The sequence below is a fragment of the Tachypleus tridentatus genome, chromosome 1 (genome assembly GCF_004210375.1).
Source record: "Tachypleus tridentatus isolate NWPU-2018 chromosome 1, ASM421037v1, whole genome shotgun sequence".
Lineage (NCBI taxonomy): Eukaryota > Metazoa > Arthropoda > Merostomata > Xiphosura > Limulidae > Tachypleus > Tachypleus tridentatus.
This window is the reverse complement of record NC_134825.1, coordinates 11,325,617-11,350,588: the sequence shown is the minus strand read 5'-3', so window position 1 is coordinate 11,350,588 and position 24,972 is coordinate 11,325,617. Positions and strand designations below refer to the sequence as shown.

Here is a 24,972-nt window from a genome sequence, read left to right as displayed (position 1 = left end):
CTTCACCAGCACCTAGTTAACAGCACCAACCTCCAATTTTGGGGCATTTTTACATTAGCAAACAGCGTAATTTCAATGTGATTCTAATAATGCATTTACGACGTCAAAGTGTATTTTGTGGTAACGAATACAAAACCTCCAGTTTCACAATTAATGTACATAAATAACTTTGAATGTAAGTAATCTTGAGAGCAAAAACAAATCACTTATTAAACTCTTGTTTCGCTTACAGTAAATAAACAACATCTTCGGGAGATCCAACTTTGTTATAAGTGAGGGAAAATTAAACGGTGTAGCAGTAACAAAAATCTTTCTCAGCATAATGAAGCAAACCTTGAAGATGTAAGGATATGTATATATATATATTACTGAGAAACTTAACGTTCCGAACAATACAAAAGAAACGTGTGTTTACTACAACTTGGACTTCACGGTTAAATTAAAAGAAAGAGCACGTAAAAAGAAAACCCTGGCTGTGTACTTCGACGAATTTTAACAGTCGATTCCAAACATCCATCGAATTAGATACAGAAATACACGACATGCTTGGAATTAGAATCAGCATCAGAATATCTCAAAGTCCGGTAAAAAAATGGTTGAAATGCCAAAATCTCTCTGCAGCCAGATGCATCTAATATTCAGTGTGAATTTCTAACCATGAGTATAAACTTTTCGAAGAATCGCAAAAACATGACGAACGAACAATATCGTCAAGATATCTAACTCGGAGGAAAACGTGTAACAGCGCGCGCTGAAACACAGTTGTGGAATGACAACGGTAGATGGACGTTTTTTTTTCTGTTGTAAAAGTGAGAGATATTATCCAATTTGATAGTATTCTGGAGAATTAACCGACGTCATAACATCAGGAAATATCCAGTGGACGACGGTAGATAGGCTTTAGATGTCAATTCCAGTTGGGTAGCGATAATAAACCGTTCAATAAAATATGTCTGAAGGAGAAAAGAAAGAATTTGATGATATAAAATTTTATTTAATGGATAACCTAAAATTCCAATTACTTACTTTTAAAATAAACAATGAAAACTGTAGAATATTACACAGCAAATATATCACAAAATAAGGCACGGCATGGCCATGTGGTTAAGGCGTTCCATTCGTAATCAGGGGGTCGTGGGTTTGAATCCCCGTCACACCAAACATGCTCGTCCTTTCAGATGTGGGGGGCGTTATAATGTGATGGTCAATCCCACTGTTCACTGGTAAAAGAGTGGTCCAAGAGTTGGCGGAAGATGGAGATAACTATCTGTCTTCCCTTAATCTTACACTGCTAAATTAGGGACGGCTAGCGCAAATAGCCCTCGTGTAGCTTTGCGCGAAATTCAGAAGAACAAACACACAAACAAACAATTAGGAAGTAATAATCGAAACTCTTAAAAAATAAAACTGGTAGCGACTGTGTCTACTAGATATATTAATTTGAAGGACCTAGTGAATACCTAGTGAACGTTTCGACCTTCCAAGGTCATCTTCAGGTTAAAAGAAAGAGAGTTTGAAAGTGACCGATTATACGGACTCATGTTTTAGGGACGAGAGTATAAACGGGTACGAAATTGTAGGGGACGTTGCAGTTAGATGTTAGGTTATTAATTAGTATAGAAATAAAGGTGTTCCTCTATATTGGTTGAATTTGGATTTTAGTTACTGTATAAGTAGGACTTCTTTGATTTTGTGTTTGTTTATATTTGTTTCCCTACTTAGTATCTGGGTGTTTTTCTATGGTTATGTTGTGTTTATTTGATTTGCAGTGTTCAAAAACGTGTGAAGGTGTTTTTTGAATCTAGTTTCCATTTTTCCGCTTGTTTCTCCAATATAGAAGTCGTGGCAGTTATCACATTGTATTTTATAAATTATGTTGGTGTTATGTTTGTCAGTGTAGTTTTTACATAGTATGGATTTTAGTTTTGTACCTGGCTTTTAAATAAATTTGGTTTTTACTGTAATGTTGTGTTTTGTTATAAGTTTTTCCAAATGTTGGTTATTTTTTCACTGATGTCGGGAACATATGTTATGCAGCAGTATAAGGTTTTGTAGTTTGTTGTATCTTGGGATTTATTGTTGTTTGTTTGTTGTTGGTCTATGTGTGTGTGCGTATAATTTTTTTCCACGGTTTTTTGAGGAAATTTGTCAGATGAACATAGTTTGGTGGCTGTGTTTATTTGGTTTCTTAATATGTTTAGTTTTTGTTTTGTTTCATGTGTTAATCACAGGGTATGTATAATCAGGTATGGGTGATTTTCCTGTGGGTTTCTGTTTTGAATCGTGAATCAGTTCTAGTGATTTTGAGGTTAAGAAATGATATTTGGTTATTTTTTTTTCCTGTTCACAGGTAAACTTAATGTTGGGGTATATCGAGTTAGTGTGACTGAAAAAACTAAGTATGTGTTCTGTAGATGTGAATCCAGCAATTGTATCATCAACATACCTGTACCAGTATAGTGGTGAGTGTAAGGATGAATTGATCGCTTGTGATTCAATCTGTCATGAAAATGTTGGATAGAACTGGGATTCCCCATATTTAGGCCGTTAGTATGTAGGTAGTTTGGATTATTGAACATAAAGTTAGTTTTGTGGTAGTGAATGAGGGTTTCTAATTGGTCGCTGGGGATGTGTATCAATAGGTTGAGGTTTTGGATATAAAGTTCTAATGCTATCTTGCAGGCTTCAATTGTTGGGACTTCTGTGAAGAGGGAGATTACATCAAAAATGGACATTAATGCTTTATGATGTAGTTGATTAAGAATATATTTAAAGTTGAAAGAGTCTTTGAAAGAGGATCCGGCTGATGTTACATATTTAGAACATGCCCACGTTATGTATTTACCAAGGTTGTAGTTAAATGATTGGTGGATTGACATTATGGGTCGTAGTGGACAATCAGGTTTGTGAGGTTTGGGGTGCCGTATAGTTGTTGTGTGCGTGAGTCGGTCTTTCGCAGGTAAGAATAAATGTTTTCTGAGATTGTGTTGTTGTTTGTTTTCATTTGTAGTAGTACTTTGTTTAACTGGTTTTCATGTGTTTTTGTTGGATTTGTGTTTAGTAATTTAAATTTGTTTCTACCTAACAAGATGTTCTTTATTTTTTTAATGTATTCATCTGTGTTCATTATAACTACAGCATTGCCTTTATCTGCTTTTAGAATTTTGATGTTGTTGTCTAGTTTCAAGTTGTTTATAGAATGAATACCTTTTTGTGTGTTATTTTATAGATTTCTTTTCTTGAAAGAAATTATGTTGATAGTCTTGGGTGAAAATTCTTTGAAAAAGCTATTTAAGATATTGTTTTGAGGTGTTTCAGAGAAATAGATGTTTTCAGTTCTACCTGGAAAGATGGGTTGTTGGTTGTCAGCCAGTGTGTGGATCGTAATGTTTTATGAAATCATCCTTAGAAAATGTCAAGCTTAGATAGTAATTATTTTAAAGATACGGAAAAACAAGCCACAGATTAACTTTGGCAACATGCAAACATCTGCGGACTTACAACGCTAGAAACCAGTTTTCGATACCTCCATGATGGGCAGAGCAAATATAACCCATTGCGTAGCTTTATGTTTATTTACAAACAAAAACATGCAAACATAAAGAACTCTAAACGAAAATCATGGACATCAAAAACAACCACCTTTCATAAAAAAATAATAATAATATGTAAGAATTATAGACTGAAAATCATGGACATCAAAATGCAACCACTTTTGATTTTGGAAAATTAACATGCAGAAATTTTAAACAGAAAACTCTGGATACCAAATAGTACATGATTTCAAAAACAATTTTTGGTTTAAAACAGCTTATACAAACCTACGCACATAAAAAACATTTATTAATTGGCTTTTCGTCGATTTCCTAAGTGATGGCAGATGAAAGTGACCAGATCAAAGAATGACCAACAGTTTTCTAAGTGATGGTAGATAAAATTTAAAAAGACAAAGAATGACCATCAGTTTTCTAAGTCATGGAAAGTCAAAGAATGACTATCAGTATTTTAAGGGATGAAAGGTCAAAATATGACCATCAGTTTTTAAGGAATGGCAGATCAAAGTAAGAAGATCAAAAAGGAATCATAAGTTTTCTAAGTAATGGAAGGTCAAATAATGGCCATCAGTTTTCCAAGTGATGAAAGGTCAAAGCGAGATGGTCAAAAAAAGGCATTATTGGCATAATATATTTTAATGTAACTCAAAATCTGTCTAACAAAGTTAATGGTATGCGATTACCTCTCCAATAGGAGCGGTCGCACGTTCTTGTCTATTTAATAATCAACCTAGACTGATTGTCTCTTCCCAATTTTGCCTGATGTGCTAATTTACCTAACGTTTCTGTTGATACTAGCACACTGAATATTCAAGTGAAGCACAGCCATCATCTGCACAGCTTGGTCGACACCGGTAGGTGTCTAATGACGTAATCTTTAATCTTGTCGGAAAATATAGCAGCCATATCGTTTTTTCAAGGTATAGAGTAAAAAAAACTAAATACCTTAAACCCTTGTTCAGGATCCCATCGTATGTCGAACGAGGACATTTCTCCTTATCACCTCTCCAAACAATGTAATGACCAATACGTTTAATGTTATTAAATTAACAAACTCAATCAAAATTATCAACGTCCCCTAAAACAAATCTTACTCCAAGTTCAGTTTTTCGCCACACAAAGAACTCTTCAACAAGTCTCTGATTTCAGCGATAAAATAGACTTCAATTCTACAATTTTTACTTATTCAGCATAAAACGAAAGAGTTCTCGTCCAAACCGTTTGTGCAGCATGTTTCTAAGGGACCATTTAAAAATTAGGTTAGGGATAGCTTTATTCATTCAAAACAGAATTACTTCGGTCTTTTTGTCATGTCATATGTGAACAAAAACTTTGCAAAAAGCAAGAAACTTGAAAAACAGAAAGTGCTGACGTTTGTAACTTTTTTTAGTTTTACTTCAACAAAAATCAGATTAAAAAAAAAACTACCATAATATGAGGTAACTGAATATCCGGGAGACGTTAAGTATATTTTAGCGGCACCTTTAGCTCTCTCGCCTTTTACATAACTACCAATTAGAGACACTTAAAAACCCTTCCAGGTTGTAATCTGATTATAAGGCCTTAGAATGGTAAAAACTGGATTTCGATATCCATGCTGGCATTTTTGTAGCCTTGTGTTGAACAAAAGACAACCGTACTGATTGTAAGATGTTATGTATCACAAAGTGGAAGCCCGGTATGGCCAGATGGTTAGAGATCTCAACTTGAAATCTGCGGGCCGAGAATTTGAATCCCCGTTCCACCAAACATGCTCTCCCTTTCAGCCGTGGAGATGTTATAATGTGACAGTCAATCCCACTATTCATTGGTAAAAGAGTACCCTCAGAATTGGCGGTAGGCAGTGATGACTAATTGCCTCTCCTCTAGTCTTATATTGTTGAATTAGTAAGAGCTAGCGCAGGTAGCCCTCATGTAACTTTACGCGAAATTAAAAAAAAATAACAATAACAACAAACCGGGAAGTAATGGAAACTTAGAGATGTCTTGAAGATTTAGCGTGTTATAAACTATTATATCTGGTTCATTATTACAAAAATATCATAGCTACAAGTTGTGGTTCTTATTCTCTTTAATTAGTGGGAAAAACGAACATCGAAGTACCCTCTACAAGTTGTGGTTCTTATTCTCTTTAATTAGTGGGAAAAACGAACATCGAAGTACTCTCTACAAGTTGTGGTTATTATTCTCTTTAATTAGTGGGAAAAACGAACATCGAAGTACCCTCTACAAGTTGTGGTTCTTATTCTCTTTAATTAGTGGGAAAAACGAACATCGAAGTACCCTCTACTAGTTGTGGTTCTTATTCTTTTTAATTAGTGGGAAAAACGAACATCGAAGTACCCTCTACAAGTTGTGGTTTTTATTCTCTTTAATTAGTGGGAAAAACGAACATCGAAGTACTCTCTACAAGTTGTGGTTCTTATTCTCTTTAATTAGTGGGAAAAACGAACATCGAAGTACCCTCTACAAGTTGTGGTTCTTATTCTTTTTAATTAGTGGGAAAAACGAACATCGAAGTACCCTTTACAAGTTGTGGTTCTTATTCTCTTTAATTAGTGGGAAAAACGAACATCGAAGTACCCTCTTTACTTTGCACTTGAGATGATCAATTTGGTCAGATTCATAGAATTCAATTACAGATTTCCCTCTTCATGCACAGCAAAAGAAAACAGCCAACCTGCAATAGCCCCGTAAACAAGAGCTTTGTCTGGCTCTTTGGATCACATGATGGTACTGACTGTTACTTTTATAACCCACCCACAATTGAAACTGCAAAGCGAGTTCCATCAGTATCAAAACTCAAACTTCTAACCCCTCGATTCGTAGCCAATATGCCACGCATTGCGTTACATTTTAAATAATGTTATCAAAGTAAGAAAAAAACGCACCTTCGTTTTTTTTAACGTTTCAATATGTGTTGTGAGACAAGCGTGGGAAGACAGGGGGAAGTTTTTCCATTGTCGATAACTATCACGTGTTGCAACCGGAAGTCGTGATATTATGGCCACTAACACATCTAAACACGAGTCACTTGGTGATGTACTTTCGTGATCGGAAACCTCTGTTGTATGCAGGAATTAATGTTGGTATTTTCACTAACATAACTAAATGTGTTCTAGATGTAAAGAAACAGTTACGCTACAGATCAAACACTTTGTTGAGAGAGTTACACAGTAGCTCAACGGGCATTCTTTTAGCTGTAAAATGGTACACAGTTTTGTCTGACAGATATGAACGAGACGGCAAAACAAGTGATTTCCATCAAAATGACAGTTTAAGGCTAGTCTGTGTTAAGGCGTTCGACTCGTAATCCGAGGGTCGCGGGTTCAAATCCTGGTCGAACCAAACGTGCTCGCCCTTTCAGCCGTTGGGGCGTTATAATGTGACGGTCAATCCCGCTATTCATTGGTAAAAGAGTAGCCCAAGAGTAGGCAGTGGGTGGTGATGACTAGCTGCCTTCCCTCTAGTCTTACACTGCTAAATTAGCGACGGCTAGCGCAGATAGCCCTCGAGTAGCTTTGCGCGAAATTCAAAAACAAAACAAAATCAAAAAGTTTAAGGCTAGTCAATACGTCGCACTTGGATCAGATATGGCACGCGTGTCGACCAGCCAAACAGTAAGGAACTTGCATGTATTTTTATGCAATTAAAACAGAGATACATATAATACAAAATTATTTAAATGAAATGTTATTAATTTGAGTTATGCTCAAGTGTTAAAACTATTAGAGAAAATAAATTAAACTTCTTCAGAATCCTGTGTTCTCTATTCCATTATTTTATTATGATATTGTTTTCTAAATTTTGAAATGTCAGATTATGTTTACATGTATTAAGGTGTTAACACTTAAATTGTTTATATTTACTTCAGTTTGCAATAAATATATTGATGTAACAGAGTGATCGTGGGTCAACTTGTCTCGTGTGTGTTTTCTTATAGCAAAGCCACATCGGGCTATCAGCTGAGACCACCGAAGGGAATCGAACCATTGAGTTAAGCGTTGTAAATCCATTGACATACCGTTGAACCAGCGGGGAGGGGGGGCAACTTACCTGGTACAAAGGGTAGGTTGGCAGACGGGCACACTCATATATTATGTTCATTTCTGAGAAAATTAGCAAATAAGTGAGTCAGTAGTTCTTGTTTTCTAATAGGAAAAAGTGTCTAGTTTATACTGGTATCGAAAATTCTTATCTTGTGGCTGACATATAAGATTTACTTAAAAATTTAAAAGTGAGTCGACCAGATCCTTCTCTCCTAATCACTTTACACTGTCAAAACTGAGTGCTCTTAGTGGTTCGCTCGTTGATCGTGTACACGTGTAGGTAGTAAGTCTAAACATTCATCACACGTTCGACAAAGTTCCCTAATTACTACAATTTCACTGCACTTCATCTTCAAAGTATTCAAAACGTTGAATTGAACAGACAGAGAGATAAAGTAACATTTTATTTTTAATATGTGGAAATATTTGTTCTAAGAGTGAGGGCACTTAATGACTTATCAGCAACACTGAATGTTAGCATTATAAATCTTAAGTTTTTGCCTCTTCAAAATACGTACCGTTTTTCAACTTACATCGATAGATGCGCCACATAGAGGATAAATAATCTATTATAGATGGATATTTTAAAATTGAGGTTTTCGATAAATTACTTCATAAGATCTTTCATTTTTATTAAATCGCACATATGTTGGCACTGTTGCTGTTACTTCCTTAATGCAAAGTTACACAATGGACTGTCTGCTACTCTGTCCTCAGAGGAGAATCTAACCAAAGGTTTTAACGTTACAAGTCCACAAACTTATAGCTGACCCAGCAGGGAACATTGTGGTAATGTTTCAAGACAAAAATAGAATGGCTATAAATTTAAAACACAGATTAAGACAGAAGCATTTTTTTCGCTCTGTTGTTTAAAAACTCCGTTTCAAAATCTCATCAACTCTTAAAAACGTCTGTTTCAATGTTTCAGTATTATTAAGCCTTTTTTTTTTTACTATACTAAAATAAAGGACACCAATCTTTTTAATAAATTGGCTTGAAAATACCACTTACGCTTATAGTGTAGTGACAAAAACTTAGGAACCTTCAGACTTGTATACATCAAGACTAAATTGTTCGAATCACAAAAGGTTTTATTTTCCGCCTCTTCGACCATTGGAATTATTGCACAGTAGCGGATTCCTGTCACGTGTCTTAGGCATGTGCTATTTAAGGAAACAGGTCAACTCCAAGCTCTCACTGTATTCGGCTTCAACGACCAATCATTTAACAGAGTATTTAAGACTCTACACAAGTCCAGTCAGACAAAGAACATTTGATAAAATACGATACGAAACTGGATGATGAAAATATTCGACCTTTGACCTTCCTGATCTAATTTTTTTATTCCTATGTTTCTAGTTAGTTGTTTACTATGATATTGTAGTTAATCGTACTGTGGCTCAAAGTCTGAATTATTGAATAATAAAAATAATAATAAACGCATAAGCCAACATTATTTCACACCATAAGATTATTACAAAAAACGAGCTGAGCGTGACCTTATTGATTAAAATGTCAAGTACAGGTCGAAGAGTGAAAAGTTCGAGACTACATGTTCCATGGTATCCGTTAGGGGTGTGTGATATATGTGAGTTAGCTCGTTATATAGTTTTAAAACACCTTGTAAAGGTGGGTGTTGCTCACTGAGTGCCTTTCCTATTATCAGTAAATCCAAATTTGTACCTAATCCTTAAGGGCTTTTGACCTGGCTGGTTAGCTCATGTGAGCAGACGATATCGTTCAGGCTGAAGAATACAACCGAAACATTACTTCTTTTAAGATTAAATAGTAATAAACACATGCAGTGCACAGCTACTTGTAAAACACATGACTGTACACTCGTATAATAAACATATTTAATGTAGAGTCACGTGTAGCAGTCATGTATTAAATGTATGTAGTACAGAGTAACAGGTTAAATGCATTTATAGAGACACAGGATGAACATATTTAGTACAGTGTCATGGGTTAAATACATGTAGTATGGAGTCACAGGTTAAACCAATATAGTACAAAGTCATAGGTTAAACATATATAGTATAGAGCCATGGATTAAACTCATATGCTATCGAGTCACAGGTTAAACCCATGTAGTATAGAGTTACAGGTAAAACACACCCTTACAGAAAAAAAATACTTTGTTTTAGTGTTAATACAATATAAGCTACGTTTGTTGCTACCGCGGAGAATCGAACCCCGGACTTTAACTTTGTAAATCCATAATCTTAGCGCTGACTCGCCAAGGAACCCTATAGACAGCCCTTTCAAAATGCATTCAAATGGCCTAGTACTGCTCAATACATTACTGGCCTCATTTTTTGAACCTCTGTGTTTTCCAATAATCATTATTACGTAACCATAAGACATCTATTGTTTCCCACTGCAGAACAACTCCTGACACATGATAATACTACTTCATGGAATAAGATGAGACTGTTCAGTGAACACAGCGACTGGACATCATGAGACTGTTTAGTGAACACAGCGACTGGACATCATGAGACTGTTCAGTGAACACACCGACTGAACATAATGCTTGATGGCCTCCTGACACTGCTTGTGCTAAATAAAAACACACATTAATAAACTGGATCAATAAGTAACTATAAATACTTTTGATCTGGGATTTTCATAGTATATAACAAGTAATTACATTCAACCCTCCCCTTCCGTATAACGAAATAGCACCAATTTTGTACAGATTGAGCAGAGTTGACAACTACTTAAAAAAACACTCATGATGACGCCATGAAATGTTACCTAAACACTCATGATTATACCATGAAATATTACCTAAACACTTATGATTATACCATGGAATGTTACCTAAACACTTATGATTATACCATGAAATATTACCTAAACACTTATGATTATACCATGGAATATTACCTAAACACTTATGATTATACCATGGAATGTTACCTGAACACTTATGATTATACCATGAAATGTTACCTAAACACTTATGATTATACCATGAAATATTACCTAAACACTTATGATTATACCATGGAATGTTACCTAAACACTTATGATTATACCATGGAATGTTACCTGAACACTTATGATTATACCATGAAATGTTACCTGAACACTTATGATTATACCATGGAATGTTACCTAAACACTTATGATTATACCATGGAATGTTACCTAAACACTTATGATTATACCATGGAATGTTACCTAAACACTTATGAGTATACTATGGAATGTTACCTAAACACTTATGATTATACCATGGAATGTTACCTGAAAATGTACAGTAATCATTGCAATTAAAATTTGATTTTGAATGAAACAAAATGTGTTACAATAAGACCGAACTGCGCAATTATATCAACTAGTTGAAATTTTGTATATATTTACAGATGTTCGTATAGTTGGTCCGATATATATGGAAAAATGTTTTAATCACAAGTCGTGATCTTGTTCATATACATGGCCCGGCATGGCTAGGTGGTTAGGGCTCTAGACTCGCAGTATGAGGGTCGCAGATTCGAATCCCCGTCACCTCAAATATGCCCGCCTTTAAGCCGTTGAGGGGTTATAAGTTACGGTCAATCCCACTATTCGTTGCCAGAAAAGTAGCTCAAGATCTGCCATCCCTAATTTAGCATTGTAAGACTAGAGGGAGTTCGATTCCCCTCGTGTAGCTTTGCGTAAAATTCAAACCAATTGTTCACACACCTAAATTATTTAGGGTACTTTAATAGTAATTGAAAATGACTTTAAAACATCGTAAGTGTCATTTAAAGTTTTGTACAACTACAGTTTACATTAATTTTGTTTGAATATATGTTATTTAACTTATGACTGAATGATAATAAACCCCGAAAGTTCCTGGTATATTCCTATTTACCATACATCACTATAAAATTTAATAAGTATCACGACATCTTGTACTAAGTGTCATGGTATCATTTAATAATTGTCACGTCGTAATGTTATGTGTTTTACTAATTAATGTTACACATGTGATATAAATCTTAATCCAGTTTAGCAAACAGATCATGTCTGATGTTACGTTGACTGTTAAAGCTGTACCATCTCCCTAGATCATGACGAAACTGACGTCACCCAACAATTGCCACGACCTTCCGAAGTACCTTTTTAAACATTTCAAAACCAACAACAGAAAATAAAAAAGTAACAATAAGAAAACACGTGAAACGTTGAATTTGTGGATCGTCGACAGCAGATCGATCAATTTCTGTAAGTTTCCATAATTGTACAAAGGGGGCGTTGAATGGTACACTTGTAAGTAACAGATCCACATTTTATTTGTGATATCTGTTGAAACTTCGCGACTTAACCTCGAGTCTTTATAAATAAAGAAAAATATTTCCTTACAAGGCAGATGTTGACCAAAGGAATTTATTAAACTTGTTTCGATTACTGTAGGCAAAAATAAATAAATAAGTAAAAACCTGCAGTGACTTAAAAAGTATGTTCATAGTTTACCAGAAGATTGATAAATATATAGTTAAATCCCCAAACGAAAAGAATTGATGTAGAATTATGTGTATCATTGTTTGTTTGTTTGTTTGTTTGTTTTTGAATTTCGCACAAAGCTACTCGAGGGCTATCTGTGCTAGCCGTCCCTAATTTAGCAGTGTAAGACTAGAGGGAAGGCAGCTAGTCATCATCATCCACCGCAAACTCTTGGGCTACTCTTTTACCAACGAATAGTGGTATTGACCCTCACATTATATCGCCCCCACGGCTGAAAGGGCGAGCATGTTTGGCGCGACGGGAATACGAACCCGCGACCCTCAGATTACGAGTCGCACCCCGTTAACACGCTTGGCCATGCCAGGCCTTATATGTATGAACATTTTAATACGATCAAGATTAAAACTTTCAGTGTGTGGCCGTTAGCTAACAAAACTCGATAAAATATACACACAAGATAAAAATACATCCGTAATATGTATCATCACATGAACAAGAATAAGCAAGCCCAACGTGAGTTAAAACAGCCTTCAAGTTTTCTCGGTACTTTGTTGTTTGTTTGTTTGTTTTGAATTTTGCACAAACCTACACGAGGGCTATCTGTGATAGTCATCCCTAATTTTGTAGTGTAAGACTACAGGAAGGCAGCTAGTCATCACCACCCACCGCGAACTCTCAGACTACTCTTTTACCAACGAATAACGGGATTGATCGTAACATTATGACGCCCCCACGGCCGAAATGGCGAGCACGTTTGGTTAACGGGGATTCAGACGCGCGACCCTCAGATTACGAGTCGAGTGTCTTACCCACCTGGCCATGCCGGACCTAGCTTGTTGTTAAACATGAGTGGTACTTTACCAGGAAATAATATTAAATAAGGCGATCTATCTACAAACAGACCACTACAAGAACACGATAGTTATATAAACTAATATAAACACCTTCCTTCGGACAGCTGTTCCTGTTCATACCTCATTGAAATAAACGGAGAAAAAAGTGAACATTTTCTATAAAAAAGGGGATATGTTTCTAGGAAGTACCGCAGGGTAAGCTTCCGGATTGTACTGATATAAATATGTTTCTAGGAAGTACCGCAGGGTAAGCTTCCGGATTGTACTGATATAAATATGTTTCTAGGAAGTACCGCAGGGTAAGCTTCCGGATTGTACTGATATAAAACTGTAATGTTTCACACCTTCGTACAGTTTTAGTAAAAACCGTGTTTTTGTTGTGAATAAAGTACTTTATTTAAATTCTGTAATAAAGAAATGGTTGATGCACGTACAGTAATTAGCCCAGATAGCCCTCGTGTAGCTTTGCGCTAAATTCAAAACAACCAACAAATGTACCGTAATTATTTTTCCAATGGTCTGAATCTTGAATTCCCAATGTATGAATATTTCTATGATTTTTTTGTTTGTAATAAGTAGTTCCTTCACATCCTCTTCTCTGCTTACATTCACATTCCAACAATAACATCAAGAAGACATATCTGAACCAAACAGACTGTAGAAATAGAAGCCATAAAAACAAAGTAATAAAATCCAAACGAGGTTCATCAAACACACGTTTTGTAGACTCAACAAAAACAAATATAGTGTGCATGCAAAAACCAGAACTTCAATAGTCAGTTAGGCTTAATATAATTTCTCTCCATAAACACGATTGAAAGACTAAAGATAAGTTTAAGTCATGAAATATTTTGTAACTTTAAAACAGTGATGCCATCATTATGATCAAGGGCTATTTTAAAGTAAAGTAAATATTATCCAAATAAGATTATATTGAGAGATGAGAAAGGTTGGGTAACTGGTTCTTAGGTGTGATACAGGAGTTTATTGTTGTTTTTCGGAATGGTAAGAAATACGAATGTTCGAATATAAACCTTTGTTTCTGTGTAAAACATTAAAATGTGTGTTTATTGTTTATATTTAAACATTTATCGTAGGTTAAGAGTTATTTCACTGTGGTAAGTAATACAGACACACAATGAAACCTCGTTTTGATGTGAAATTACCACAAAACTATGCTTTTTATTACTGTTTACAGAGTTGTGAAGTATAAGATGTGTGATGTGAAATTACCCCAAAACTATGCTTTGTGTTACTGTTTACAGAGTTGTGGAGTATAAGATGTGTGATGTGAAATTACCACAAAACTGTGCTTTGTGTTACTATTTACCGAGTTGTGGAGTATAAGATGTGTGATGTAAAATTACCACAAAACTGTCCTTTGTGTTACTGTTTACAGAGTTGTGGAGTATAAGATGTGTGATGTGAAATTACCACAAAACTGTGCTTTGTGTTACTATTTACAGAGTTGTGGAGTATAAGATGTGTGATGTAAAATTACCACAAACTGTCCTTTGTGTTACTGTTTACAGAGTTGTGGAGTATAAGATGTGTGATGTGAAATTACCACAAAACTGTGCTTTGTGTTACTGTTTACAGAGTTGTGGAGTATAAGATGTGTGATGTGAAATTACCACAAACTGTGCTTTGTGTTACTGTTTACAGAGTTGTGGAGTATAAGATGTGTGATGTGAAATTACCACAAAACTGTGCTTTGTGTTACTGTTTACAGAGTTGTGGAGTACAAAATGTGTGATGTGAAATTACCACAAAACTGTGCTTTGTGTTACTATTTACAGAGTTGTGGAGTATAAAATGTGTGATGTGAAATTACCACAAAACTATGCTTTGTGTTACTATTTACAGAGATGTGGAGTATAAAATGTGTGATGTGAAATTACCACAAAACTATGCTTTGTGTTACTATTTACAGAGTTGTGGAGTATAAAATGTGTGATGTGAAATTACCACAAAACTGTGCTTTGTGTTACCATTTACAGAGTTGTGGAGTACAAAATGTGTGATGTGAAATTACCACAAACCTATGCTTTGTGTTACTATTTACAGAGTTGTGGAGTATAAAATGTGTGATGTGAAATTACCACAAACTATGCTTTGTGTTACTATTTACAGAGTTGTGGAGTATAAAATGTGTGATGTGAAATTACCACAAAACTATGCTTTGTGTTACTATTTACAGAGTTGTGGAGTATAAAATGTGTAATGTAAAATTACCACAAAACTGTGCTTTGTGTTACTATTTACAGAGTTGTGGAGTATAAAATGTGTGATGTGAAATCACCACAAAACTATGCTTTGTGTTACTATTTACAGAGTTGTGGAGTATAAGATGTGTGATGTGAAATTACCACAAAACTGTGCTTTGTGTTACTATTTACCGAGTTGTGGAGTATAAGATGTGTGATGTAAAATTACCACAAAACTGTCCTTTGTGTTACTGTTTACAGAGTTGTGGAGTATAAGATGTGTGATGTGAAATTACCACAAACTGTGCTTTGTGTTACTATTTACAGAGTTGTGGAGTATAAGATGTGTGATGTAAAATTACCACAAAACTGTCCTTTGTGTTACTGTTTACAGAGTTGTGGAGTATAAGATGTGTGATGTGAAATTACCACAAAACTGTGCTTTGTGTTACTGTTTACAGAGTTGTGGAGTATAAGATGTGTGATGTGAAATTACCACAAAACTGTGCTTTGTGTTACTGTTTACAGAGTTGTGGAGTATAAGATGTGTGATGTGAAATTACCACAAAACTGTGCTTTGTGTTACTGTTTACAGAGTTGTGGAGTACAAAATGTGTGATGTGAAATTACCACAAAACTGTGCTTTGTGTTACTATTTACAGAGTTGTGGAGTATAAAATGTGTGATGTGAAATTACCACAAACTGTGCTTTGTGTTACTATTTACAGAGTTGTGGAGTATAAAATGTGTGATGTGAAATTACCACAAAACTATGCTTTGTGTTACTATTTACAGAGTTGTGGAGTATAAAATGTGTGATGTGAAATTACCACAAAACTATGCTTTGTGTTACTATTTACAGAGTTGTGGAGTATAAAATGTGTGATGTGAAATTACCACAAAACTATGCTTTGTGTTACTATTTACAGAGTTGTGGAGTATAAAATGTGTAATGTAAAATTACCACAAAACTGTGCTTTGTGTTACTATTTACAGAGTTGTGGAGTATAAAATGTGTGATGTGAAATTACCACAAAACTATGCTTTGTGTTACTGTTTACAGAGTTGTGGAGTATAAGATGTGTGATGTGAAATTACCACAAAACTATGCTTTGTGTTACTGTTTACAGAGTTGTGGAGTATAAGATGTGTGATGTGAAATTACCACAAAACTATGCTTTGTGTTACTGTTTACAGAGTTGTGGAGTATAAGATGTGTGATGTGAAATTACCACAAAAGTATGCTTTGTGTTACTGTTTACAGAGTTGTGGAGTATAAGATGTGTGATGTGAAATTACCACAAAACTATGCTTTGTGTTACTGTTTACAGAGTTGTGGAGTATACGATGTGTGATGTGAAATTACCACAAAACTATGCTTTGTGTTACTGTTTACAGAGTTGTGAAGTATAAGATGTGTGATGTGAAATTACCACATAACCATGTTTCGTTTTACTGTTTATAGAGTTGTGGAGCATACGACGTGTGAGGTTTCTATATGTTAAGATGAAACACCACAAAAACTTTGCTTCGTATTATAATTTACAGAGTCGTGTAGTATCACACATGAGAGCTTTCTATCTACAAAAGAAACTTTGCAGACCTTGTAATAAGGCTTCAATGATTTTCTGTTATTGAAATTTAAAGATCATGGGATCGATCGCTTCTGTACTAAAAGCTTACGACTCGTGACGTCAAAGCACGCGAGGGTTATATATAGGCTGTGATCGCGAGTTGTTTGCGTGATTGAAACCTCCCATTTGTGTTTATAAACTTTCAAGAGGTGTTAGGAAAAGTGTATAAATCACCCACTAGGAACTTAGAGTTTAAATGAACTACAAATTCATTTTGCCAATACATGACTTAAGTCTATATTATATTGGAACCATTATTCTTGACATCGGATTATTTATTGTGCACCTCTAACTATTTAGTTCAAGGGAAATAAGAAATCACATATACTTAAGCGTTATAGAAACATGAAAACATGTACTAAGAGGAAGAAATCAGGAAACAAGTAAAAAAAAGTTATTTTGTTCCACACAATATCTTCTAGAAAATTGTTTGGATTATAACTTCGTAAAGTGTTGTTTTTACGTGTATAATGTAAACCCAGACAGTTATTTATTTCTTGAACATGCGTAATGAAACACAACTAATTGCATTAAAGTGAGACTTTGGAATGTTTAAAAACAATAAATTTGGATCCATCACATCGTCAAGCTATAAAAATAAGCAAACTCCCATTGGTAAGAGAAACTGTAGATTGTCATAATTCAGCTGTAATATCACTGAGTTATCCAAAATGTCTTGTCAACTAATGTGTGGTACGGATGCTTATTGGGGTTACTATTAATGACAACTTCACAAGAACGACCTGATTAACTTAAAATTGAACTTCAATCTCCACGGTGTAAGGCAGCTCTGATCGGCTTGAGTTTAAACCCATGTTTATAGAGGGTGAGGCAGCTCTGATCGGCTTGAGATAAAACCCATGTTTATAGAGGGTGAGGCAGCTCTGATCGGCTTGGGATAAAATCCATGTTTATAGAGGGTGAGGCAGCTCTGATCGGCTTGAGATAAAATCCATGTTTATAGAGGGTGAGGCAGCTCTGATCGGCTTGAGATAAAACTCATGTTTATAGAGGGTGAGGCAGCTCTGATCAGCTTGAGATAAAACCCATGTTTTAGAGGGTGAGGCAGCTCTGATCGGCTTGAGATAAAACCCATGTTTATAGAGGGTGAGGCAGCTTTGATCAACTTGAAATAAAACCCATGTTCATAGGATGTAAGATAGCTCTGATCAACATGATAAAACCTTTAACTGTAAGTCAGCACAGGTAAATTTGATTAAACCTCTACCTTTGATGTAACTGGTGAGCTTTAAACAAACTATGCGTCTATAAGGTAGTTAAAACATTACTTGTTTATCTATAAGGTAGAATAACTCAGGCAAGGTAGTTAAAACATTACTTGTTTATCTATAAGGTAGAATAACTCAGGCAAGGTAGTTAAAACATTACTTGTTTATCTATAAGGTAGAATAACTCAGGCAAGGTAGTTAAAACATTACTTGTTTATCTATAAGGTAGTATAACTCAGGCAAGGTAGTTAAAACATTACTTGTTTATCTATAAGGTAGAATAACTCAGGCAAGGTAGTTAAAACATTACTTGTTTATCTATAAGGTAGAATAACTCAGGCAAGGTAGTTAAAACATTACTTGTTTATCTATAAGGTAGAATAACTCAGGCAAGGTAGTTAAAACATTACTTGTTTATCTATAAGGTAGAATAACTCAGGCAAGGTAGTTAAAACATTACTTGTTTATCTATAAGGTAGAATAACTCAGGCAAGGTAGTTAAAACATTACTTGTTTATCTATAAGGTAGTATAACTCAGGCAAGGTAGTTAAAACATTACTTGTTTATCTATAAGGTAGAATAACTCAGGCAAGGTAGTTAAAACATTACTTGTTTATCTATAAGGTAGAATAACTCAGGCAAGGTAGTTAAAACATTACTTGTTTATCTATAAGGTAGAATAACTCAGGCAAAGTAGTTAAAACATTACTTGTTTATCTATAAGGTAGAATAACTCAGGCGACTCTAAATAAGATTGTTATGCCTATTACCCCATTTTAGGAACCTTTAGAATGACACCTTCACTTTGCAACATGACTTTTCTTTTAATTAGGTCCTGCATAAAGGTCTACATCACTAAGCAACAGTCACGAGCCAGTTTTTTTCGTAATAAGGTCCTGTTCAAAAGTCTGGAAGTCTGGTTCGCTGAACAACTGTCAGGAGCCAGTTCTTATTGTGACTGATTTAGTGTTATATATTTATTTTAATACTAATGTTTGTTTCACTATATATATTTAGAAACTCGTGTAGCATATACTATTAAATCAGTATTGCGAATTTTCCGCCTATTCACTAAAGTTGTGAATTGTGAGAATCAACAATTAATGTTTTGCGAAAGCACTAGCGTATCTTCAGTATTATTGGACCAACTGAAATATCTAGAACCTCGCCTAAGCGTTTACAAACCGACGTGCTGAAACACGAAACAGTTTATATTGTTGATTTGCTGCAGTTGGTATACTAAAAACCTCGAAAGCTATAACTATGATAAATGCTTATTAATCGAAAAACTACAATTACTTGACCAGGAATGTTTATATATTTCGAACGTTACATAGCATTCATCTTCAATGAATTCGCATCGGACCTCGATATTTTTACGAAAACATGGCATAACTTCAGCGAATAAAAGTCAACTCGTTAACTAGCGAGATAGCTCCCTGTTAAGTGAATTGCATCTACATTAACTTGTAATTAATTCGCTCATCGTGAACCCTGGATAAGATATCAAGAAAGTTCCAGACCGGAAAGAAGACTTATTATTATTTGTAAGTTAGTAAACCATTTGTATGTAAATCCTTATTTGTACTAACTATTTATAATAACCGCTATCATAAATTGTATTATTGTTTGTATATTAATATATATTAATAATGAGAAAAAAAACTGTGTGTACCAGTGTTGCTGATAAATATAATAAATATGATAATCTCTACATTTAATTAGCATCTAAATTAAGGTTAAAATTTCACTCAGTTTCAGACTATCTGAAATCATAATAAATTGAATGATTGTTTGAGATAAATTACAGTACGTAACATTTAATACAAAATGATTTATTGCTTTAGTGCCATGACTTGTGCTTAGGACCCCGCGACTAAAGCGGTAAGTCTACGGATTTACAACGCTAAAATCAGGGTTCGATTCTCCTCGTTGGGCTCAGCAGATAGCCCGATGGGGCTTTTTTGCTATAAAAAACAAACAAACAAGCTTGTGCTTAGCTGTATTCTAAAGGTTCAATGCAATAAATACGTGGTCAGATTTACAACAAACTAGAAACTCCTTAACCGAATAGTGTCGTTTTTTATTTTGTTTTTATGTAATCTTCTTTTGTTCTAATTTTTATGTTTAAAGTTTGGTGGGGTCTACAATTTAATTAATTGAAAAATATAATAGCAGCAACTTTCACAGTTGAAAAATTTGGCTTTAGTTATTACAATATTTCCTCCATAATATAGGTTCATCATCAAATAGTAATTACATTATTAAAAAATATATTGAATGTAACGTTTACCTGGTGATAATCTGATACTATTGGTGAATAAGTTGTAATAATAAAATATACTTTCCTTCTGTGAAAGTTCCTATTACTGTATTTTGTTTAGTAGTTATTTGTTTTATTGTTTGTTTGTTTTTCTTCCACGAGACCGCACTATTGGTGGCTTTTTTTTTCTTTTTTGGAGGGTAGCTAAAAACGAATAAAATAAAAACAAATAATGTTTCCTACCTAAAATTTATGGTGTTTTCCTGTCGTCCAAAAAAAGGCGCTGAGAAAGAAATTAGCCACTTGTTTCCAGCATCATTACACTCCAAATATGGCGAAGTCCACCTACCGTCAGATAAGCCAACTATAATGTCGCTGCCACCACTGACAAGAGGCGTAGAAGCGACACTAAAGTTTGTGTTGTTTTTCCTTTGGTCAGTGAAGTTTCTTTCAATAGGTTGCCAGAACCATTCACTTCCAATAGAATCTTCATCATAAGAAACGTTGTAAGCGGTTGCTAAGTCCTTGGTTTCAATATATCCATCTTGTCTAAACGCGTAAGGAGTGAACAGTAGTGGTGGTATTTTCCCACGAGGGCGGAAAACGCCTCTTTGAAAACCGATACCACTAGCATATATGAAAGGATCACTCTCAACATTTACCCTAACCAAGGAGTAATAAAACTCTTCATTATAAATCATTTCAGTATCTCCTGAATCCTTTAAAAAAAGGTTCGTCAGGATATTTGCTGTTTTTATAGCAGCAGCTGCTTGTCTTTCAAAACGATCAAAGACTGATCAGGTAGATCGTACTTAAAATGCGCTTTCAAAGACGTCCGCGCACAGTGTAGGGAATCGCTGCGGTTGTGCGTTAATTCGATGTAATTCAAGATAGCCGAAACATAGTCTTCTTGTTGGAGAAACTCACGCACATCATCCAAATACACAAAATCGGCGTCGCGTTTAGATCGCAGCATCTGTGGCTGAAAACTCACATCTGTTCTGTTTATCAACGGAAAAGTATAGCCAGTGTTTTCAAGAAATAATATTAAGTTTGGGCTTAAATCTGTTGTTGGGCTCAACCCACAAAATACGGGGTTTTGTTTTAAAAGTAAACATAGCAAAGAAAATATCAAAAATAGAGATCCGTCCACGGATATCATCATACTGGAAGTAAAACAAAATGTTAATGTTTAGTAAACAAATTTCAAATATGTTGCAGAAAATTCTAGTTACTTGACCCGTATTAAACAGAGGATTAATAAACTGACTTGTAACGTTTGGCGTAGAAAGCTTCTAAAAAAAAACAAAATAGAATTGTTATAAGCCGACAAGATGTTTTCTTTCTTTCTTTCTTTTTAACTACTTGAACGTGAGTTTGTTTGTTGTAGACATGAGACGTAAGTGAAAATGTCGCTTTCAGTAGGTGTATTTCTGTCAAAAGTAACCCTAACTACCAACATGGCCGAAGGATCATTGTCTTTCTTTTCTAGTGTGCATTCTTCCTTTTTCTTTCACTTCTCCCGTTTCTCAGTTCTACACCTATGTTTATATTTCTCGGAGCGGCATCACTGACGGCTGTTGCACGGTGTCGAATCCATCGCCTAGAAAATCAATAAACAGTTACTTACAGTGTGCTAGGATAGCATTACAGAAGACAGCAAAGATGTGAAGAAATACAAAGCAGAAATGTAATAATAAATTAGTCTGTGCCCTCGAACCTAGAAATAATTTAAAATTCACACCGTGAATATAATGGATATAAATATTTTCACACAATATCATGTTAATTTCATTGAAAACATCTAAAATTTTCATATTCAGTATATTTTCACGAGGCCTTACAAAAAATTATATTTTAATTTTATTTTATCAAGTGATAACAATACTACTGCTGCTTTGGGTCATAAAATACGTATTTGCTACGTGATTATTAACATGTATTGAATATGTAAAATTTATATTTCTGTTCTATCTATTTTTTGCTCAATGATGCTATAGTATTATCAACAAACCAGTGTTTCTCAGTAGAAAGTAGATATGACATAAACTGTGTTTGTGTTTTTCATATAGCAAAGTCACTAAGGGCTATCTGCTCAGCCCACCGAGGGGAATCGAACCCCTGATTTTAGCGTTGTACATCCGGAGACATACCGCTGTACTAGCGGGGGGCGACATAAACTGAAAACAAACCAAAAGTTCCTTTTCACTGATATCACATATACTTTAGAGTTCCACTTAATAATCATTGGTTGTGCAAAACTCGCGGCACGTGATTATTTTATTTACATTTTTGCTCCTTTTATTATCGTACGTCATGAAAGTGTTCCTCGCACACAAATTCAATTCGTCATTAATTTTTGTTTACACGTACAGGTTCGCAATTTCAACTACTCATTATTTTCTAAGATTATTTTTAGCTTTCATCTGACTGTAGCATTGATTGTATATATATCCAAAATCTCTGATTTTGTTGGGTATCTTTTTAAGTATTGAGATTATCATTACAGCTTACTCAAATTCCGTACCTTTTCGTATCCTTATTTCTAATGTGTGGTCAGATATCGTTAACAATGTAATCTGGTTTATTAGTGTTCCATTTAAATACCAATTAATTTGTTCTCTTCTTCTTGCAAAACAACCAAAATGAAAGTTTGCCGATATCAAATGTTTCTGTAAAGTCATCACAGAGGTGAGTCTTGCGAGTACACGCAAGCAAAGCAAAATACAAAGCTGACGTGTGCGAGAGAAAGCGCCAGTCTTTTCCAGCGAAGGGAAGTTAGACAGTAACCATGTATGTGTAGAAGAAAGGAAGGCGCAAAACAGAGAAGCAAATGAATGTCCCACGAAGTTTTTAAATCGTTTTAACACTTAACTGATGATGGAGAGAATAATTAGAAGGAAGGTAAATAATATCCCTCTTGGTTACACATTACTAAACAAAATACGTTTATTTGTGTTTTTCAATTTCGTCCTGTTCGTCAAATATTGCTATACTGATCACTTAAGCCTCAAGTTGCGGCCTAAAAATGGTCCTTGACACATAACCCATGTTACTAATCACACAAATTTGTATCTGTGGCCTGAATTTGAAGTTTGTAACTTTAAAGAAGTGGATGCTCATATGGAACAGACTCACAGAGAGAGTGAGACATTCGCGCTTATATATATATATATATATACTTATAAATCTAAGCACGTTATTTCCACACAATGGCCTCGTGTTTTAAAAGTGTTGCTTTTCATCGATGTGTTTTATCCTGTATTGATGAATATTACACATAACCAGGGAAATTAATCAGTTCTTGTATCTCGTACGTCAATTTTTATATTTTTACATAAAGGCATTTTCATAAACAGCAAGTCCAGAAGAAGAAAACTTGTAATAAGAGAATTTTAGAGTAATTAGTTACACGCAGTATAAACATTCAACAGATATTAAAGTAATTCTGCATTAGTAGATAACAGATTATCTATACAACCATAACGTTTTCGCGATGAATGAATGTTATTTGACAAAGATGCAGTTCATTAAGTCAAGATGTGTAACAATTATCCCCCAGTAGTTCAGCGATAATTCTGGAGGCTTATAACGTTAAAATTCAGGTTTCTATCCCAGTGGTTGGCACAACATACAGAGACAATTATATAGCTTAGCTCTAAACAACAATTTTGTTCTTTTCAATATTCTTAGGTTAAGTGTTTCCGAAACGTTTCTTCATACAAGAAAATTTGTTGACTTTCAATAAGTACTAATCCAATCAGAATGTCACGACACAAAACGTATCCAATCAGAATGTCACAAAACAAAACGTATCCAATCAGAATGTCGCAACACAAAACAAAACGTATCCAATCAGAATGTCACGACACAAAATAAAACGTATCTAGTCGAAATGTCACAGAACAGAATATCAAAGTAACATCATATATAGGTTAATATTGTCTATTATGTGATTAATATATACATATATATATAATTTAATGTTATCTCTTCTATCACAAGTATATTATACAATTTAATTTTATATGTTGCGAGCTCAGTATATCGTATAGTTTAGTGTTATCTGTTTTGTTTTTAGTATATAGTTTTAGTATATTATATAGAAATGGTATAAAACTGATCTTTCTTATTCAGAGGCAAACACATTATACAGTTTAATGTTATCTGCTCCGTTTAGTACATTATTCGGCTCAACGTTATCTGGTTTGGTTTAGTATATTACACATGTTACTCTTATCTGTTCTGTTTGGTAGATTATATAACTGAATGTTTTCCGTTTTGATTTAGTTTTTCTATAGTTTAATGTTATTTGTTCTGTCTAGTACTATATATAACTCAATGTTACCTGTTTTGATTGAGAATGTTATATATGTAAATATTACCTGTCTGTTTAGTACACTATATAACTCAATGTTAACTGTTTTGGTGTAGAATATTACATAGTTCAAAGTTATTTGTTCTGTTTAGTACATTATATAAATCAATGTTATCTGTTTTGGTTTAGTATGTTATATATGTTAATATTATCTGTCAGTTTGGTATATTGTACAGCTCAAAGTTATCTGTTCTGTATAGTACACTATATAATTTAATGTTATTTGTTTTGGTTTAGTATATTATATGGCTCAGTGTTATCTGTTCTGTTTAGTACATTATATAACTCTGTTATCTGTTTTGGTTTAGTATGTTATATAATTTAAAGCTATCTCTTCTGTTTAAT

At 34.4% G+C, this 24,972-nt stretch overlaps 1 protein-coding gene across 1 annotated transcript; it reads right to left on the bottom strand.

Moving 5' to 3' along the window:
* Window positions 1–841: 841 nt before the first annotated feature.
* LOC143232267 (metabotropic glycine receptor-like) lies at window positions 842–21,028 on the bottom strand. The gene is made up of 2 exons (XM_076467881.1): window positions 20,493–21,028; window positions 842–953 (listed from the first exon to the last, which is right to left on the bottom strand). The coding sequence occupies exons 1-2, from the start codon at window positions 20,948–20,950 to the stop codon at window positions 908–910; spliced, it is 504 nt and encodes a 167-aa protein (XP_076323996.1). The 5' UTR covers window positions 20,951–21,028; the 3' UTR covers window positions 842–907.
* Between the last annotated feature and the right edge of the window lie 3,944 nt (window positions 21,029–24,972).

Bases quoted from the DNA above. Each gene is read 5' to 3' on its own strand.
- LOC143232267 (XM_076467881.1), bottom strand. From the start codon at position 20,950: ATGATTTATAATGAAGAGTTTTATTACTCCTTGGTTAGGGTAAATGTT. The intron at 954-20,492 runs GTAGGAAACATT...TTTCTCCTTCAG, and splicing joins GAAAACACCATAAATTTTAG to ACATATTTTATTGAACGGTT.